General features: G+C 34.7%; 1 protein-coding gene across 2 annotated transcripts in view; it reads left to right on the top strand.

Annotated features, from left to right (window-relative positions):
* The window catches only part of LOC116175745 (transcription factor Sp9), a 95,418-nt gene extending 78,975 nt beyond the window's left edge, over window positions 1-16,443 (top strand). For both annotated transcript variants that reach the window (XM_031494023.1, XM_031494022.1), the window contains exon 2: window positions 14,468-16,443. In XM_031494023.1, coding sequence (XP_031349883.1) covers window positions 14,468-15,814 — 1,347 coding nt within the window. In that variant the 3' untranslated portion in view covers window positions 15,815-16,443. The remainder of the gene's footprint in view (window positions 1-14,467) is intronic.
* The last annotated feature ends 6,206 nt before the right edge of the window (window positions 16,444-22,649 follow it).

Below are 22,649 nucleotides of genomic sequence, written 5' to 3'. Positions count from 1 at the left end.
CTTGATTCTTATTAGACGTTTGGTTTTAAAATTTTAAACGCACTTATCTCTCGAATATTCTAAAATACAATATCATACACCTACTTTTAGCATAGGTACCTATTTGGTCTTAGAATTTTTTGCTCTTTTCAAATTCAACATAAAGCATGGAAAGATAGGTAGGAAGTTACTTAAAGCTACATTTTTATACGTAGAAATTAGAGCAATAGTTTCATAGGTACAACAGTACTTATTTGAGAAATACCGGTTCAAATTCGGGGCCCATCAGTGGGATCTCCGTAATCGCGAGAGATACAGTGTATACCTAGGTGAAGTGGGGCGATTTGAAATTTTTGAAAAATCTTTGAAAATAACTGAGATCACCGAAAAACTGAAAATGTCAAATTTATAGTTTCCATTTTCCGTATTTTAAACGGTCGAAAATCGACGGTTCCCTCGTGAGCACTTTTTTTCGGAGAATTTGAATCTGTTATAGAATTTCCATAACACGCTAGATGTAGAAGGTATACAGGCTTTATACTTTCTTATTTCTTATGGACACCATATTGGATTTTTACGGAATGAGATAGAGGCAAAAAAATAGTGACGTGTCACACTGTACATAAATTTACAAAAAAAATTGAAAATCAGAAATTTTACATTCGCATTTCTCAAAACATATACCCGCGGGTAAATAGATCTTGCTGAATCAACATGCTATATGATAACGATGCATTCAAATAAATTTCTTTTTGGTCCTCTATCTCATTCCATAAAAATCCAACATGAGCGTCCACAAGAAATAAGAAATCTAGAGTGTTATCGAAACTTTGATAACCAAACTCCGATTCAACGAAATAAAAGTGCCCATAGAAGATGTGTCCATTTCCGACCGTTTCAGCTAGGGCAAATGAAAACAAAATTTGACATTTTCACGTTTTTCAGTGATTTAACCTAATAGGTACACTGTACATCTCACCGTTACAGAGATCCCAACGGTGAGCCACGAATTTCAACCATCCCTGTATAATACAAAGGTTTTTTCATTTTCATTTGTTCTCATGGCACACTATACCTCATTTATTATATACCTACATACGTATCTAAAATTCATTTTTGGTCAAATGTCTCCATAATTTTAAAGATTTCTGTACATAGGTATTAACTCCTATTTCGTTGGTAAGAACGAAAAATACGCTATTTAGCAACGGTGATGTAAACATTGTTTGTCCATTAAGAAAACGTGCCATTTTTTAAAGGATAGCGCGTGATTTTGGAAATTATTATCTCTTGTAGATGATTTCCACGTAAGAATGAACAAAACTGGCTTTTTTTGCAATTTTTTATATTTCTCATAATAATAATACAATGGAACTATAGTTATTCGGCTCTTGAAGAAAAAAGTCGATTTCGTGGACTATCCAAACAAAACAATAGCATGATTCAATTCTCCTTCGAATTTATAGACACATTTTCTCTCTTTTAACCGACATTGTATAACTACGACAAATAAATCACCATGTACCGACTGTTTTTCTACATAGCGGCGGCCGATTTGAACTTTCTTTTGGATACTCCAACGACTCACTCAAAACGAACTTTTGAAACAACAATTTCTGCCCTTTATCTTTACACCTTTAGTATTACATATCTTTTAAATTGAACTCTTTCTCTCTATATTCCGCGTATTCATCAAATACATTCAAGCTGAGAGAAACAACTATACTTTCGTCTCTAAAAAGGGTGAAGAAAATGTGATTTGCCTCTCTAATGCGGAAAGTAAAAAACAATTGCTAGCTTAACAATGACATTTAAAATTAAAACATACCGCTATCTAGATTGCTATGTGTCAAACTTTATCATTGCATACGATAATTTTTCAATTGTGATTGTAGTTTCAGAAAACATTACCTATATGTGTAAAACTTGTTCAGTTGATAAACTTACTACGCCTACGTGTCAAACTTTGAACTCGAGTTAAAAAACTCCACTTCCTTACTCTAGTTGTATAAGTAACTATTTCATAAAATTCTTGACAAAAGATCTGCTCCGATTAGGTAATACAAATATAGGTCCAAATTACATAACATTTTATATAGGTACAGAACCATCAGCTCATGTACCTACAATCTTCAAGTTAAACATGAGACACTTGGGATAAATCACGCATAAGTAATCATGTACTTACAGAATTATCGCGTAGAATATTCGTCTATGTTTTAAGAAAAATGTGATTAGTTCGAATGTTAAAAACAAATAGCCATTCCTTTAGTAATTATTGGATAATTTTGCTTGAGGATAAACATTATCTAAATTTGTGGATATAACAAGCAACTGCACGCAACTAATACCTAGTTAATTGCATCAAGGACAAGCAAACATTTAGAAGTGTATATAGCTATACCTAATATGTGTAGGTAGATATATGTTTTTCTTTTTTCACTTTTTTATTAAGTTTACCACGCACATTATATTGTGCCTACGTACTTCAAGACAACGCTACAAAAGTCACAAACTTGTTGAAACGAACCAGATTCCATCCTCTACATTTCTAGATAATTGCGAATGCGGGCGGAAGAAAATACCTATACAAAACGAAGTTGAAAATCGTACTTTCTGTCTGCCCGTCATTGTTAATGCAATACCTATAACGCAACTTGGACGAGTTTATAAAGAAAATTTTGGAATTTAAGTATATTAAATACAAATTATGAGTTTTATAACATATTATACTATAACTTCCTTTAAAAAACCACCTAAAAATAGTAGAAGCATGTTATTGAAATTTTCAGTAACGAATATACCTATAGGTATTATGTCATAAATAAATAATTAAATTTAAAAACAATAGAACAAAAACAATTATTAATGGGTTTCAGCCTGTATAGTGTATAGGTATCATACCACAAGCTTCATGTGAATTCGCAGCCGAAGATAGTGACGCAAATTGTTTGATAAGTGTGGGAAACTAGTGACCCGCTTACCTAATAGATGCCCAAATACCTGACAAATCTGGCGACCGAGTAGGCCATGGACGAATGTCAATGTTAGCTTCTTGCAAAAAACCGTGTTGTATAGGTAGCTCTTGCCGTATGAGAGCGCCCAATTGATCTTGTTGGAACATGACTCGAAGTATGGAAGTGCAAAAGGCTCTAGCACATTGGCGAATATGATAGCATACGATTTTGCACCTCATCTCATCTGCACCATATGTAGGAAGTTTTTGTTCTTCTCGCATCCGCCTTACCCTTCCACGGCCCTCATCCAAAATCGAACCCGCCAAATACTTATAATTACTAACCTAAATGTAATGCTATTTGGTATGGTTGGAAAGCATTTTTCAGAGCTTTCCAACGACGTATCACACATGGGGGAGGGGGGGTCACTATTTAAGATTTAATAGTTGGGGTGGCTCGGGTGCAGGGGTTTGGAGGGAGTGCGTCGCCAACTATGTCATTGTGATTCCCGCTCCGCATTACGGATTTTGATTTTTTAAAATATCTCGTTTATTTACTAAGACATGGGGGGTGGTAAATTTTCAAATTGTCACCCTGTATAGAGCAATATGTCATTAGAAAAATTCATTACGTTTTCGCTTTACCTCTCGATTCGCCACCCAGACATTTTAATTGCAAATTCGTGGCGTTTCGCCATTACTCAGACATTTTTGGCATAATTTACAATTACAAATCATCTCGGTTGGCCACCTAGAATATTGAATCATTAAAAAAAATTATGATTATAGTATACGATGCATTGTTGCAATTTTTGATCGATGAAAACTGAATCGATTTTTACACAAAGTGCTTACTTGACGAGTGAGTGCTATTTTCCGCGTAAAACCAATCCCACTTCTTTTTGGATGATGAATATACGCATATTTGTCATACCAATTTATACTATCATAAACAATAAATTTGGTGTCAAAGGTTTACTTTTTGTTTTATGAAATTCCGTGGCATCACAGATCATTGGTAAAAGTGTGGGTTTTAAGAGACAGAAAAACACTTTAAATACAAGAGTTGTAAGGTTTATCCGAGGGTTTACCTATCATTAATCGCTAGAAAATGTACCTTAAAAAAACAGATGAATATCGCAAAGTTAATAGGCACCTATATTTTTCAAAAATTGAATATTTTGTTCTTTCTAATTTCATAAATATATAATATGTCGCTTTAACCGTTTTTGAAATATTTGCAATTATAGTAGGTATATTATTAACTTGTTTTACACAATTGCAGTTGCCCTAACAAACCAAATGTCCATTTCTCACCCTTGGAAATCTTAATCTAGATCAACAAATCACTCTTACTTCCAATACATTTTCTGTAGTCTGTATCCAATTTAAGCAAAGTGTTGTTAGTAAACGCAGGATGTTCATTCAAAAACGGCTAAAGCAAATTGTCAACATAAAATAGAGGGAGATCTTGTATACATTTATTAACCGTAAGAGATAATGGGCAAAGTTATACAGATGCTCATTAATTATCTCATGAAAATTTTCGTGTATAATTAGCTCCACAAATATAGCTAAGTATGGGTATGACCCAAAAACCAAAAAATGCCATTTTCGAATTTTATTATTTTTTGGCCATATTTCGCCATTTGTAGAACTTTGAATGGAAAAATGAAACATCTGCATAACTTTGCCAATTTTTTTTAGTGAGATTAAACAAACACTTATTCCAGCATATAGGTACATATACACTTTATCATTTGCAAAAAACGTGAAATTCTCTAGGTACAATAAGTGTTAGTATAGGAGCATTGTCGTAATTTTGTTTTACCAGGCCGATGCCCCCTCCCCCCTGGATATATAGGTATCGTTGTGGGGAAGCTGCATTAGATGACTTGCAGGAAGAAAACGCCATATGCGTACATCGCAGCTACCGGAGTATAAAACATTGTCAATAACTTTATGTTTGAACGTAGAAAGGATGCTTATGCCTACTTGGATATTATTAAATAAAAATGTAGGTATGCTCACTTAATAAGGAAATATAATATCATTCCATTATAACGAGTTCGGCTTGTTATCCACAATAAAAAGCCAAAGTCACGCTAAAATGTTTTTAGTTTGTTCTCATAGGTAAGAGGCGTAAATAATTTCAGGCTGAAGAATGTGCGATTTGAAGTGTTTAGTACATTATAATATATACCCTTCTTTGGTTTGTTTTAGGGAAAAATATGTGCATAAATTCGTATTATTTTAAACATTAGTAAATCTATGTAGGTACCTAGTTAATGTTTGGGATAAGGGCTTAAATAAGTTATAAAGTTACTATTTTGTTTCGAAAATATGCCCGACAAAAAGTATCATTTTATGATGACACGCCTCCATCTTATATGCAAAAGACCGAAAGATTTTTTCGCACAAAATTCATTCTTGAAACGTACTCCGTGTTTCCTAAAATATAGGTACATAAATTTCTATACGTTCATAAAATCACCATAAAATACATCAAGGTGAGTTTGTTTGAAGGCATCATTGCGACTACATTTTGTCTTTACCCCAGCGCCCGCAAGCATTGTAGGCCCCTGGACAAAAATATCTGTATAGGGACTTTTAAACAAAACCATAGGCGATAACGGTTACAATGAAAAAAGAAATAATTCAAAAACTGTATCCGTAAAAGCCGACCTTACCTACTTACATAGATACACGTAACTTTTTCCTTTATACTCATATAAATCTTTAAAGTCCATAGTAACAAAGTTATTGTATAGAAATATTGACAAAAAAATGTTTGTGCAAGATAGTTATACTTATAACCGCATATATATAGTTTTTAAAACAGGCTTATAAATGCGATCAAAAAAGAGTTGCTATCGAGTCACCTTTGGAATTTTTGTTTCAATGTTTAACTTGAATTTCCAAAGGCCACTAGACCTCAATCCTTTTTTGATCGCCCGCTATTTTCAATATAAAACTCTGCACCCTGTATAGAAACGTTACTGTATAGTAAAGGTTGCGTGACTTTATAATGTTCTTTAAATTCTCGGCGGTTCATCCGTTTGTCTGCCTGATCACAGCAATTATCTCCTGTACTTACGAAATGTAATTTTGAGAGTTTTGATCGTATTTTTTCAATATGTCTTATATTAATAATTATGGGCGTTGTCTGGGGTCAATTCATTTTCTAACTGGATAAGTAATTGTTTACCGTTATGTTATTTGTTAGAGCCATTAAAGAAAATTAACTTCGCTGATTTTAAAACGTGCAGACTTTCCCTGAACCTGATTTTGCATCCGTGATCAAAGTGATGTACGTTTTAAAAAATAGTCAGTAGCCGCAATTATAACTAGTAACCATTATGTACCTGAAGTTAAGCAATAAAAATTGAGTATAATTCTGAAACAACACACAGTTATGCTGTAGTTTCAGTGCCTATGACAACCACGCGTTCAATAATTGCGGTTTTCTCTTTCTAGCAGGAATGTATGCAGGGCCTTCAAACTTAAGTCGGTACTATTACTAACTTAGTAATTATATGAGATACAAGGTCGGTTAAATTAGAGAACTAGTGGGTTTTTTTGCGCTGATTGCAATGGTGAAAACAGAAAAGCAATTGACCGTCGCATTCTCAACATATCGACAAAAACGCACTTTTTTATAAGGACATTCTAATATGTAACATTTTTCTAAATGCATAAATGGCATATTTATTTTATAATAACATACTAACGAGTTCATATTTCTGAATCAAAGCCACGTTGATGAAATTTAAAAATATAGCTTTTGTTCAATGTACTTAGGTAATTCTCTATACCTATAGTGAGGATTTTGTATACAAGGTGTGCCGACTTAAGTTTGAAGGCCCTGTGATCATCATCATCAGTAGTTTTATTACCAATTCAGGTGCTTGAAGACTCTTGGCTACGCCCCGTTGATAAGTCAATAGAATTTTACATGTCTGCATAAAAACATTTAGGTGCCAGGCGAAAAGGGAATACCATACCACGGTTGAGTTGAGGAATGAATGAAAAAAACTTGCTCGATTAAAATTTAAAAGTTATCCACTCCCAAGTGTTATGTCGGTCAACTAAGGAACTGACGTTGAACCATTATGGTACAACTGACCCAATTAATATACCTGTAGGTATAACGGTTGGTTTCGAGGTTTTGACATCAGTTTAAACTTCGTTTTTTTAAGGTTAAATAATAATAAATTGAGATGTACAGAGGTTTCCAAAAAAGTGACCTATGAGCCATTTTAAAGCTCCAGGTCATCTAATAGAGAAAAAATCCTTCTTTCAAAAATGTTTATAAAAAAATTAAAAAAAACAATTCAAAATTAAAAAAAAACATTTTGGGTATTTTCAAATATATAAAATGTGCACAGTGTGATTTTGCAACACATAACCACCATGTCTTGAAACGTCATCCTTAACTTATAAAACCTCAAAGGAGTTAAAATGTGCACGGCATTATATGAGAATGTTATAGGCAATGTTAATGTATCCTTATACACTGTGTCCAAGATAAGGCTGTCTATCATAGGGTCAGGGATCTCGGAAACCATAGAAGATACGAAGATATTCAAATTAGGGAAAAGTTGCGCAATTAAACAGTTATTATCGTGCATTAAAGAAAAGAAAAAATTTCCGAGTATTTCCGAAGATATGCCAGAAAAACCGAAATTTGTGGACTTCGTTTTTATTTTCTTCTGGTGTAATTTAAGCACATACAGATCTGTCTGTCTGTTTGTGGGTCTCTTATGGCTGTCTGAACAACTCATCCATTTGCGATGAAACTTTGGTGAATGGTCGGATCTGTGCTCGTGAAAGTTTGGATTTATGAATTAACACTACACAGGGTCGCTGATAAGTTTGGAATCAGTCGATTATCAGGAAAACTATACAACGTATGTATCAAAAAAAAGTTTAATACACATAGTTTTAGGATTCTGCAAAGTCTACTAGGCAGTAATGATTTTAATTATACCGGGTTTCAAACCGAACATAGGGAATTAACATGAGAAAACAGTTTTTCGCAGCTTGTTGCTCCCCAAATTAACTTAGAGGGTTCATAATGGCACCACTGGAAAGAAGATTTTTTCTCATCTAACTAAATGCGAATTAGTTAAATTTTATTTGTATTTTCTCATTATTTTATCAAAAATTCGCAAAATAAAATGAACTCAGAAAATCATGTATAGCCATGACCCGTAGATTTAAGCATCCGGAATTGTCAAATTGGAAATTGTCGATATTGACGGAATAGGTGTGATTAAATTCCACGGAAAATAAATCTCGCACTCTGCGGTAACTATTACCGCCGTAAATGTTTTTTACAATAAACACTTTTTTCTCAATGGAATACATCGTAAGTTTTGTAGTAAGTACAAATTAAAATTATTGACAGTTATCGTACTTTGTTTTCATGACTACCGAGATTTTTTAAACCAAGTAGGTACACATTTTGACTACCTATACCTAATTTCGCAAAATAATAATTAAACGTGCAACTTAGACGTTAATAATTTGCATATCATAAAACGCGGAAAAAAATCTTCTTTGCAATGGTGGCATTATGAATTCTCTAAGTTAATTTAGGGAGCAACAATCTGCGAAAAACTGTTTTCCCATGTTAATTCCCTATGTTCGGTTTGAAAGTATTCACCCGGTATATGGATGGTCATAAAGGTGTGGCACACCCAAGTTGCATTTTTTTTAATGGAACAATGTGCTGTATTCGATATTTCAATTCTTCTCCCAATTTTATTATGACCAACCCCGTATAATTAGCGCATTTTCCAACGAAGTTGCGTGCGCCATTGCAGCCACTTTCTCTGTCCGTCCGTCTGATGTTCGATGCCTTAACTATACTCCTACAGTTTTCTTCCTTAACCCGATTCTTATAAGCTGAATTAAATTTTTTGAGTCGTTATGATAAATGTAGGTAACCCTAAAGCAACACAAACACAATTTTTGGAGCCAAATCTAAATAATGACACGAAACTGAACATTATCACGTATTCTATGATGTCATGACATAAAATTTTAAAGGTTCGCTTTACTTATTGCAGAAAGTGGGTACCTACTTTAGAAAACTTTACATTCACATCGAAAATCTGTAACACCTGTACCTCCACCTACCTATATTTATAGATGAATAAACGTGCAAAACCGTCTGGAGCTTTAAGGATTTGGTTTTATCACCTACCTATATGAAATTTTTTCCAATATTAAGCGTTAGTTTGGAAGAATCGATACGTGTCAGTCAATCAGAGAAGCAAAACGAAAAGGTATGCATTGCAATAATCGAACAGCTGAAAAATGCGGTATAAATGTCAATCAATTCTTGGGTGTCGCCTTTCTTGGCGCACCCAGGGAGGTCACAAGCCTTCAAACCTGAATGCATTAAGGTGTTGTCACGCACTTTACTGACAAAGTTGCTCGGGGAAATGTATCTAATTGACTTTCATAAATTTTAAATAACTGTGACCAACTTATTAGAATTTTAAATAAGGATCAAGTTTTCATAGGTATAGGCCGTAGGCTGTCTCTCCATCATGCATAAATTTATGCGACGTTACCGAAGTGCTCTGGATTGTTTACCTATAGGTATATGTATCACAGTTTGTATTAGAGATATGTAAGTAAGATCCAGAGTAGATATTTAAATAAATGGTGGGTATACAATGGACACACACTATAAAATCCCCAGTGTGGTATATAATATGAAACATGATGTTTGATTTGGGAAAAGATTGTCCCTTCCGGATACAGAAAACCTAGATCGCGAGGGGTTACTAAGAGCTACGATTCCCTGTAACAAAGTGAGACTACATTATGGCTCCCCGTGGAGTTAGTTTCGGAAGTGACCGTTCTTGAAGAGTAGCCGCTGTCAGTTGGGTCTATAAAAATCCAAAGTTAACTACGTCCTTAGGCCATTCATACATATAAATTTGTTCACCTTAAATCCCAATCTTGTTTATGGCCCAAACTCGTTAACTCTACTACGTTTCTGATGTTTAAAAGTTAATACCGGTAGCTTAAAAAGACAAGATTTAACAAAACCTATAGGTATAAACGGGCGTTTGGCTGAAATCTCTTGATTGTTCTTTAGTTGCTACCGAATAAGTAGGTTCCTATAATTAATTGCAATAGGATTTTCTTACGGTTCCATTATTTAATTACGTCTAGATACACCTTATACTTATGTACCTATATGAAATGTTTCATTTACATAATTATCAAATTTCAGTTGACAGTCAGATATCGTGAGTGCTAACGACTATTCCATTAAAATAGGTATAGGGTACGTGCTCGAAAAATTGCGCATTATAGACATAGAGGTGTCTACATAAACAAACCTCATTCATTGTATTAGGATTAAGTATAGTCGGTAAATATTTCATCGCGCGGTAATGGTATAAACCCAGAAGAATGTGTAAATGGCCACTTTACCTGCACGAAACGATCGGCTTTCAAATGGCAAGTTCAACAACCCAATTGTTCCCTAATCCTATTGTTGCAGCAAAATTCCCTTTGTAAAATGTATAAGCATGTACTTAGTAGTATTTTTCAAGCATCAGGTAGCGAATAACAGATATTGTGTTGACATGTTGTTCGAGTCCTTTTCGCTAGAAAAGCACAATTACTGATCCTTTTAACAATTGTTAATTGTCACTTGAATCTGTGTAAATGTAATGTCAGTATAGGTACCTTGTTTGGCAGTATAGTTGTGGTCGGGTAGGTGACTATACGATAGTGGGTGCGCATTGCAAATGAATTACCTACCAGTAATATACGACCCCTTGTGTCGTTTGTTCAAATAAATAATCAGTCAGTATGACAAATGCTTGTATAGACCTCACGCCATACCTACTCAAACATTCATCATTGGTTATACAAAAGTCCGGAAGTCAACGTGTCGTATAGTGCGTAATGGTTCAACGCGATCGATAAATGGACGATTTAATTTGGTTAGTGGTTTTGGCCAGAAAATCATTAAAATCAGCCGTAAAATACTTTTGACCAGCTGTGGCTCCCGCACACAAATGTCTCCGAGGACTTACTACTCAATTTATGATCATTTAAGTATAGTAGATGCCTACACATCAATCTAGAACGCGATTCTATTTCGCATTCTCACATAATTATATGTAATGCACCTTCCTACCACAATTTGATATAGCTTGACAAGTTATGGGCTAATTTAGGTACCTACTTCCTTCTAATTTAAACTTGCTTCACTGGAACCGCATCAAACCTCAATTTTTCTCAGAAACACCAATCCTATATATCAATTTTATTTATCTGTACGTACCGATGGGCTATCTTTAATTAGAATGAGCCGTAGTAATACGACGACCGCTAGTAATTGGGCACCGAGGGACATTAATTTTAATTGTTACATTAGAAACGCTGAAGCGTCCGCGCGAAACGTGCAAAGGTCGGTTCGTTTCTGTTTTAATCAAGACCATAATGAAATGTTGGCGCCTGCTTGTCGCCTCCAAGACACGCACAACTACACAAAAGAATTAAAAACTTAAAAGTAGCCATCATTATAAACAGTCTGCTTCTGACTAAGCTAATGACCAAAACCAAAGTCATCATTTCAAAATTTTAGGTAGGCGCTTTTGATATTACCGATGGCGACTCACGATGATTTTTTTTTCGTTTCATCATGCACGATCTTCTTTTTCGGATAGAAAGTTCAAAACCACGATTGTGTAAATGTGTAGTTACCTTTATCGCTCTTTCTTACCGTAGACTCCTTTGATTTGCGTTAATGGAAATATTAACGACTCTTTTATGTTCTTTTGCTTTTTAGTAAATTATACCGGGACCTTCATAAAATAATCCCTAGCACGCTTTCTTTTAGTCATATGCGCTCGACTTATACCTACTGTAACATGCTTTACTCGGTTTCACATTCTGTAGTGAAAAGGAGTACCTAACCAAACGAAGCGTCACTTGACATGTAACGAAAGATCGATACCGCCACCGCCAATCGTAAAGCCAAAGGGCGTCTCCGAGATGTCTTGTATTATATCATCTAATTCCACCACGACGTGTCACTCAACGGCCCACACTTGAGTTATGAGCCTGCGAGTTATAAGTGTCTGGTATCTAATGGAATTGAATTGACTACTGTTGGAATTAAGCTCAAAGCTGTTTTTTGAAGGTCATCTTGTTGTTGTAATTATCTACCTCTACACTTCTCTATTCTGCATGTCTCGATAGTCGCAGGTAAACGATATGGCGTCATATTAGGTATAAACCGAAAGAATTCGTTTCTGGCGGGAGACACTTCGGGGTTATGTGTGTAAAATTAATAAATGACCTTTGTTCCTATATCCCATTTTTTAATTAAGAGAATTCTGTTTTAATTCGATAAGTACAAAGCCATTATTAGATATACCATACTATACTGGATGTAGAATTGAGAGCAACATAGAACTATTATAATACAGGGTTGCATATTATGTATGGAATATAGTAGGTATATGTATATTATATCTCCGTAAGTATCGAATGTATACAAAATTTTTCTGTATGAAAGTTGTTTTAACATTTTATTTCCCATAATATGGCAGCATTCAGTTGTTTTGTTGCAGTGCTATTAAAAAAAATTCAATTGTTCTTCGTTATTCATTTGTTTTCTGAATTAAAAACAATGGAATGCTGTCTTATTATTCGAAATAAAATGTTAAAACTCATATAAAAAAATTTATATACAGTCGATATTTACCGAGATATATACTATATTCCATACTTACATAATGGCACAGATTTAAATTAAATCTGTGATAATGGGCACCCTGAATATAGGTACCTATAATTTCCAACAAATTATTAACAATAATTTTACTATAGGTAGGTATAGGTACAATAAATTGTCACGTGCGGGTGATAACAAAAGGATAGAATGTAACGGTGTGGTGGGAAATAGCATAGCACGCGACGGAAGTCGTCATCATATTACCTCCTTGTATATTTTTATATGTTCCATAGCCTGCTTAGTATGTAAGATACAGCACCGAGGTTTGTTTTTAGCGTATTTTCCTCAAAGTGAATCTAGAATATTTTTTGCACCAATAAATTTCTTATTTTTTCTAATTAGAAAAATACATAGTTATCTTATCAGAGAAGAGAAGACAGAAGAAAATTGAAATGAACAGGGAAAACCGTTATTCAATCTTAAAAAGGTGGATTAAATACAAGTAAGCCGTGGAATGTATTGGTAGTTCATATTTCAAGAAACGCTCAAAATAAAAGTATTTTAATAGGATCTCAAATCTGACTGAAACCTGTGTCTATGGTTTGCTCACTTTAGATTGATTTAAATAGATTACAGAAACTAGCTTTTAGATTTATAGCATTTAAACTGAACAAGATAAATGAGCAAATCCTATTAAAATACTTTTATTTTGAGCATTTTCCTTCCTGAAATATGAACTACACGTATATTCCACGGCCTACTTGTTTTCAAGACTGAATAACGGTTTTTCCTATTTATTTCAATTTTCTTCTCATCAAACATATTGACTATATAGTTTTCTATAATTAGGAAAAAATAATGAATTTATTGGAGCAAAAAATATTACAGATTCCACAGGTAACATTTGTCTTTCAATTTTGGATACCTCGGTAGGAGTGGTCTCTACCTATGTTTTTAATGATCGGTTTACTATATCCTTGAAAACTCTCTCAAAACTTACATATCCAATTAAGCTAATAAGCAAATCAAAAGTTTTTCTAAAGAATTAAAAGTTATTTATTTTGTTCTGCAGTATGGAACTTAAAAGACTCTTATGTACCTACTTATATAAAGGTCAGATATTTTAATCAGCATCAACCATTTTCCCTATTAAAATGTTTTAATTTAAGAGTCATTCTGGTGCATTCAAATCCAGATAGGTATGATAGTGATTTCGTATGGTACATGGTTAATTCAAAGAATCATTCAGTTTTAAAATGTTGTAATCTTTAATAGTTATTCGATACCTGAATAAGGGCCGTTTACTTGAAATTTTTCAATATGAAAAAATATTAATATTTGCAGTGGTTGACAAACAATGCATTTTCCTTTACTAATATTGACTGGTGCGCCGATATTAACTTAATCTGGCGTCTTCGTTATCAGCACCACGTGCGCATTTCTTTGAAATTAATTAACTTTTGCCTGATAAACACTGCTTATCGTAAACGACCAGGTGAGTCTTAGGGCTGACACCTTATCTAAATAGAATTATTTTCAAAAGCGATAAAATTTTAATAAAGAATTAAAACGAAAGGTACGCAATTACAAACAATTCTAAAAGGAAAAACAAATACGGAAATATAAATTCAAACGAAAGGAAGCAACTTTTTCGTAGATAATCCTCCAGATTTACTTAATAAATTGAAATAATTCTCATATACAGGATGTCCCGTCATTATTTTTGGTGTTAAGCCGAAACACAACACAAGAATATATGTACCAAGAAAAGCAATCATTAGACACCGAATTAACGTTGAACCTTTTTCTTGCAGGAACACCCTAGTCTACGCGGAACACCGCTGGCCATGTTGGCAGCACAATGCAACAAGTTATCTAATAAATCTCCACCACCACTTGCAGACGCTGCGGTCGGAAAAGGATTTCACCCGTGGAAAAAGAGTCCGCAAAGTGCACCGTCTCCCAATCAGGCAACGACGGGGAACTCCGCTGCCAATTCTTTATCAGCGCAAAGATCATCGGCCTCCAGTAGTCCTTACTCTTCTAGACCTGTGATGACTTCCTGTTCTAGCGTCCCGACCTCTTCGTCTTACGGAAGCGATCTCTATTTTCCAGGTGCCACTACGCAATCGAACGTTGGTGATAACTCTCACATCCACCACCACCAGAATGCTCTTTTGGGGAAGGTGGAAAGTGCCGCGACTGCTCATCACGCCGCGCTCGGATCGGTTTATTCCCGCCACCCTTACGAATCTTGGCCTTTTAATACGATGTCGAGTGCGTCACATCACGGTGCCATAAAAAGTGATTCGGTAGGATCCGCGAACACTTGGTGGGACGTGCATTCGGCGACCGCCGGTAGTTGGTTAGACATGAGCGGTGCCGCGGGAATGCACGCTCAAATGGCGGCGGCCAATTACGCCACATCAGATTATTCGTCATTAACGCATTCGCTCGCAGCCTCTAATCATTTGTTATCTTCTGGTCAACATCTTTTACAAGACACTTATAAATCGATGTTGCCCACTGCCCAAACTGTAAGTGCTTCGTTTGGACTCCATCATACGGGATCGGCTCCCTCACCTACCTCCACATCGGCAAGCTTGCCTCCACAAGTTCCATCTCCAAGATCTCAGAGAAGGTATACGGGGCGTGCCACTTGTGATTGTCCAAACTGCCAAGAGGCCGAAAGACTGGGACCTGCAGGTGTACACTTAAGGAAAAAAAATATTCACAGCTGTCACATTCCCGGTTGTGGAAAGGTATACGGAAAGACTTCTCATTTAAAGGCTCATCTAAGGTGGCACACGGGCGAAAGGCCGTTCGTGTGCAATTGGTTGTTTTGCGGAAAAAGATTTACGCGATCCGACGAACTGCAACGACACCTTCGAACGCATACGGGGGAAAAGAGGTTCGCTTGTCCGGTATGTAACAAAAGATTTATGCGATCGGATCATTTAGCCAAACATGTGAAGACGCATAATGGAAACGGCAAAAAAGGAAGTTCGGAGTCTTGTAGTGATTCGGAGGAGAATAGTCAAAGCGATTTAACAAACAACGTTAATTCTCCAACGTCTATAAACCACACGCCACCTCCGTCGGCACCTTTAGGCTTGGATATAGTTTCCAGCATAGACGTTAAACCTCCGGGATTAGTCTGAGGTCGGTGGGGACCTACGCTGCTTTATCCAAACTACGGTCGTTAGCGGCTAGGCCCCTATTACCTACTTTCGAAAAAAATTGTATAAAATTATTGTGAATGGACAAACATCTTAATAATAACGCCCCGCGCTTATGTAAAACATGTGTAAATATGTATTGAATATACATACCTCTATTTAATTATACCGACTCCAGTGAGCTATACCTACCTACACACGCATGACACATGGGATCGTAAATGGTGGTAACTGACAGAGACAGTATCCATATATCTACACCTATATATCATGGATGTGTGTTTATGTACATATGTATTAATGTATATTGTTATTTCTAATATCATTTTGCTAGTGTGTAAGTTACGACGATGTTACGGTGGTTGGCCGTTGAGAAACGTAGGGAACTACCAACAATTTGATATGCATATCACATCTGTATTAATTTGATGATCGCCTCGCTACGAGTATTAACGATATTCTGTTTTTTTTAATAAATTATTTATTAACTATTTTTTACACTGTAACATGTACTTACTCATTTGATGCAAATCTTCCACGTTTCTCTTCTCGCCAAACATCATGTGACTGTAAAATTGTACCTCTTTGTAAATTTCTGCAGCTTTTGTGAACACCTAAATATAGTTTTTGATCTAATTAAAGTCGCATTTTATATATTCACCTACTTGGTCATGTACACAGGTAAGCAGATTAACAAGATACGAAGAATCACATACGATTTTCAGCAGTGGAATTTTGGGCCACTCGGCTCGTAAGACTTTTTTTAATCCGACTTCCGAAGACATCGCTATCTCTTTTTATTCTCGAGTTATACGCACAGACGGACAGACAGACGGACAAAACCATCACATAAATGAGAGCAAAGTTGCGAATTTTCGAACTGAATAATAATCTGACAAGAAATTTAAAATATCTTTAATAGTTTTGAAAATGTCTCAAAGATTTTCGTTTTTAATGTTTTCATGGTAAACTATAATCGTAGGACTAGACATTTCTAATTAACACATTATTCACACACTTTTTAACTAAGATTTCGAATGTGGCATTTCATTTTTAATAACTTAAGATAACGGAGAAACACGTGGCAACTTTAGTTTTTCTTATGGGCGCCGTTTTAAATTTGGACATTGTGAGATTACGTCTTTTTTTTCTTTACAACGATATATCACACATGGTGGTTCCTAAAAGTATAATTTTTTATTTTTTGGGAAGAGTGCTTTGGAAAAACAAAACGTTCCTTTATTGTGAACAGTTTGATCCATCTGTCTGGTTGCAGCGTCGGCAGGGAACTAGTTGTGTTGAGAACATTCGAGTTTCATCTGAACAGAATCGAACGTTTTGCAAGTAAATTATAATTCAAATTAGAACAAAATACCTACATAAGAATAAATAATATTTTCGTAATAGCACAAGCACAAACGTAAATGACACTACTTGAAATAAGTCAACCTTTTGTTCACAACAAAAGAACGTTTTGTTTTTGCAAAGCACTCTTGGCAGAAAATGAAAATTGTAATTTTAGGAAAAATGTGATACTGAACCACCATGTGTGATATATCGTTGTAAAGAGAAAAAAAGACGTAATCTCAAAATGTCAAAATCCAAAACGGCGCCCATAAGAAAAATTAAAGTTGCCACGTGTTTCTTCAGCGCCCAATGCTTTTGAACTCATGTTTGTAACAAAAATCAAGCTGATTTGTATGAAGATTGAAAGTCAGCCATAATTTTTAATCTGAAACAACTTTTTTAAATACATTTTTGTTATATGTATCTACTATGCGACCAAAAATGAGTTGCTGTCGAGTCGCCTTTGAAATTTTTGTTTACATGGAAAATCGTATTTAACTTTAACTTCCAAAGGCGACTGGACAGCAACTCATTTTTGATCGCCCGTTACTAAAATATAGACATCTTACTTTCGTGTTGATGAAAAAAAATCAAAGTAGGCCGATTTGTATGACAATTGAAAGTCTTCCATAAAAAAATAAACTAAAGAAGAAACGGGGACATATTGCTAATAATAGATGTTCGTAGGATAGCTACCTACCTATAAAAGAACGCGAGAGCTCAACAATAAAATGAAATAATAAATTGTTTAAAGTAAAAAAATATTGAGTTACAAGGGGTTTAGTTATCTCGAATAAAGTATATAAGTATTAGACATAATAAATGCATGTTTTAAAATCTGAAATACAAAATAATACATATGCGGTTTGTCAAAAAATTTGAATTTTGCTTCAGAATAAAGTACCTTTAGGTACATTTGACAATAAGTATCGAAATTTATTATTGAAAAATGTTGATCTTCAGAACTAAAAACTACGGTCAAACTTCAAATGTTCAACTGCATAAAATTGCGTGAATGTTTTTGTTTTCAATACCTAGGTATCGATACAAATATTATTGTTGTTATTGCTTATTAAAACATAGTGTTTTATTTCGAACAACTTTTCATAATTAGGTGCATTTGTTGGGATTGTCATATATAACGGTGTCAAACCGTATGTAATACAACTGAAATTATTTGATGATTGTATTTTAGATTTTAGAACTGCACCGGTAGCTTGGTAGGTGGGGTAGTTTAAAGAAGATTGCAGGACCAGTTGGCTTTATTTTTCCATAAAAGTGATTTTACAAACTAAAATCTTTTACAAGTAAAGATAAGTTAAATATTTGAACAATTCTTACCTAAACCTGGCTTTAGAGGAAATATCATTTGCTCGTAATGGTGCTATACGTTGCAATCTAAAAATCCCAATTTCCCATTCCCCTAACTTGACCAGTGCCTGGTTTTACTACAGAAAACAAGTTTGCAATACCCGCGTATTTTTAAACTTTACATTTTAACGTAAATGAAGTTTCTGCTACAGAACATCTTCAAAAACATTCGCCTCTAAACCAAACTTTTTTTCATTAATTAAACCCTAAATCTTTGTACCTACAGGTAAAGATTCATCATCAAATACATATACTTTACAAATTTTCATTTTATACAGAAGAAATGATTCTTAAATACCTACTTTCCATAAGGATTCGTGAGAAATTCCCGTTTCTCGTGCACTCCTTCGAAAAAAGGATTGATAATTTATTTTAATTTGTTCCAATACTTCTTCATTAGCAATTTCGAAGTGTACAGGGTGTACCTTTTAAGACCATAAAAAATACCGTTGCCATATGCCATTTTTCTAAAATATTTGCTACAAATTGGCGTTTCAACATTTTTTCTCGGAAATTTTCTTATGGAATGTGTGGTTTTGTTTGTGGGTATAACATGTTACATAAAAAATCAGCATTTTTCGAGTACTTTTCAAATCTGCAATAAAATATGGAGTGTTCCATTAAAAAGAAACGTAAGTCTGATACGCCACTGGAATATAGAGCGCGCCCCTGGTGATCAAAAATATTTTAGAAACATGGCGACAATAATTGTGTACAATTTTGCTAGGTATCTTTTATGGTAAAGGAATTATGATCTGTATTAGTATCGTCCTTCAAATGGTTAGTTTCTCTTATTATACTCTTATGTATGTATTTGTAGGGAAAATCGATAGCATTTTTGCTTATTTTAAACCTTATGTATTATTTCATTTTTGGATTTCTGGGGAAATTTAATGAGTTTCATCAGGTTTTCCTATAAATGATGCCTATTATATTATCGACTGTAATTATTTTGATTTCTTTTTCAAATTTTGAAAAATGTGGCGTTATGGGAATTTTACCTATTTTTAATTAAGAGTTTTTGATGTAGATTGCATCAGGACGCACAAAAAGGATACTTTCGAAATCTATATTGACAATTAATTTATTGCATACAGGGCGCCTTAAATTAAATGACCAATTTCATCGTTTTCGAGATTTAAAAAGTTGGGTTTTTTAAATGTTACTTATTATTTGATGGTCGGACTGTCCCTACTACTTATTTCTGATAGTGCCACCAACTTGAAAAGTTTTGAGGTGAATACCCCAGCTCTCTAATTTAACCTACCTTGTATATCTCTCAAGTTAGCAAAAGTGCCGACATAAGTTTAATGGCCCTGTATACTAAAAAATGTCATTGTTTTACTAGCAAAAATGCGCGAAAAATTATGTTCTCGCGAATTTATACTTCCGTTTGTGTGTACTTTAATTTCGCGTGCATTTTACCTATTATTGTCATTTACTTAATCTATTTTTCGGTTGTAGCGCATGTTTTATAATTATTTAACCTAAGTTGGAAGATTAATTAGCAGGAAACAAATAATAAATAACGCAGTTAACGCGACAAATCTAACGAAACGCAATTAAAAGTGTTTATTTATTTTGTTCATATATTTTTCTATCCACTTTCTTTGATAAACGACAACTTGTCTTGTTTTTTGCGACAAAGAGCAGGAAACTGACGAAAATGAAAAACTGTAGCACTTGAATATGACATATGCAGCTCGCTAGAATGTCGTCTTGTTAAAAAGAAACAGAAGTTGGGCGTCGTTTAAAAAACGAGGAGTTTTTGACATTGATTCACAACGTTTGAAAATTACAATGTCATCACTATGCTTATTTTAATTAGCCGTGAAATATTGGTACAATATTTTTTGTTCCCGTGTAGTGTTTTGTGTTGTGCAATGATATAGGTACCTACTTCTCGTGAAGATTAATTATGCCCTAATCTCAAAATGATTGCAGTCGCGGTTTTATCGCAAAAATATTTTGTGCAGGTCCTTTTATGACGTTGCACATACATCAGGTATAATTGTTTGACTTGCCACTCACATCTCATTTACTACCTGTTCCTCGAAGGTTATTATTGTTAACCTCAATGGGGTTGTTAAAAGAAGTTGATGCACCTAGACACAATCCAGTTAAATTAATCGTGATGGTGCATGTAACTATGGACACTGAAATTGGAGAGATCAAAGGTTCCGCTTGGGGCAGAAATGTGCGTCGCAACCCTACACTCAACTAAATAAGGTGTATGAACTCAAATAAACGCACTGATCAAGCTCATTAAGTTGTTATGGGTGTCATGTCACTTATGATTACAACAAAATCTCATGTGATTTAATTACAGGCCTCGTTGGGGTTTATTTAACTTCTTGTTCGAAAATGAATCTACGCGTATATTTCTAATTAAATAAATTATGCGCTAACTGACAGGTTGTTAAGAGTGACGATACATCACATTAGATGATCCGTGCGTTTCATTGTCACAGACGAATTAAAAGGATGAATATCATTTGTCATAAAGGAAAATATAAATACCCTGCAAGTTACTGACACGACGGAACACTTTATCATATCAACGTCGTTTTGGTCTTTCGCACTTATGTTGCGTATCCATCCGCAGTCGTGTGCACCTTATTTAAAATGATGAATTATTACCTATAGGTACATGACTTACAGAACTTGCCTGACAGCTGTTTCCCTGGCTGGCGTGCTTTTTTTTTGAGTACACGTACAGTATTTAAAACTTTGAATATAAAATGGCATGTGAACGTTCCCATTACCATTATATACAGGGTGTTACACGACCGTTCGAAAAAAAAAAATCGGGTTGTAGAGGGCATCAAAACAAGCACTTTTTCCAAATAAACCGAGGGTCCAACGTGTTTCGTTTGGGAGCCACCCCCCAAAGAGTGTTGAGAAATCTGCATTTCTTCTTTAATTTTTTTCTCAGCAACCATAAGAGTTACAAAGTCGGGTGGCATGTCTTTGAATAGGTTTTTGGGTATGCTCTTTCCGATTTTGCAATTTTTTTTTCAAAATTCCTACCCCTAAAGGGCGCACCCCTAAACTAGGGTGCAAAAAAAAATTCTGATTTCGACGAAATTTGGTATCTGGGGTTTTTTTTAACATGAAAATCACGAATCTGAAATTAGTTTTTGAAAATTCGAAAAAAAAAGTTCCACTGCAATTCTTGGCGGGACAACGAAAATAGAGATAATTCCACGAAATTTGTTGTGTACATACTAAACGAGTTAAGGAACAAAACTGTCGAACAGTTTTTTAAAATAACTTTTCAAACAAAAGTTATACTCATTTGAATGTTGGTCCTTCGGGTCGCGAAGTGTCCCAAGCCTACTAGTAAGCCCAGGAGCGTGTTCTTTTGGAAGTTATTTTTCAACCTAAGATTATGAAAATTTTTGATCATAGTGAAAAAGTATCATACGGAAAGTGATTTGACTTTTTCCCCTACCTTATTTAGATAATAAATAATCGATCAGCGCTTTAAGATACCTTGGTAGGTGTTTTAATCGATACATCGAATTTTTTAATCATTTAATGACCGAATTAATTCCAAATAACAAAATATCGACTCAAACCGTTAATCTTTTGTTTTTGCGACATTGTCAACCAACACATGCGAAATTATGGCTTACTAGTAGGCTTGGGACACTTCGCGACCCGAAGGACCAACATTCAAATGAGTATAACTTTTGTTTGAAAAGTTATTTTAAAAAACTGTTCGACAGTTTTGTTCCTTAACTCGTTTAGTATGTACACAACAAATTTCGTGGAATTATCTCTATTTTCGTTGTCCCGCCAAGAATTGCAGTGGAACTTTTTTTTTCGAATTTTCAAAAACTAATTTCAGATTCGTGATTTTCATGTTAAAAAAACCCCAGATACCAAATTTCGTCGAAATCAGAATTTTTTTTTTGCACCCTAGTTTAGGGGTGCGCCCTTTAGGGGTAGGAATTTTGAAAAAAAAATTGCAAAATCGGAAAGAGCATACCCAAAAACCTATTCAAAGACATGCCACCCGACTTTGTAACTCTTATGGTTGCTGAGAAAAAAATTAAAGAAGAAATGCAGATTTCAACACTCTTTGGGGGGTGGC

Source organism: Photinus pyralis, unplaced genomic scaffold (genome assembly GCF_008802855.1).
Source record: "Photinus pyralis isolate 1611_PpyrPB1 unplaced genomic scaffold, Ppyr1.3 Ppyr1.4_LG7, whole genome shotgun sequence".
NCBI classification, from domain to species: Eukaryota; Metazoa; Arthropoda; class Insecta; order Coleoptera; family Lampyridae; genus Photinus; species Photinus pyralis.
This window is presented reverse-complemented; position numbering and strand designations above follow the sequence as displayed.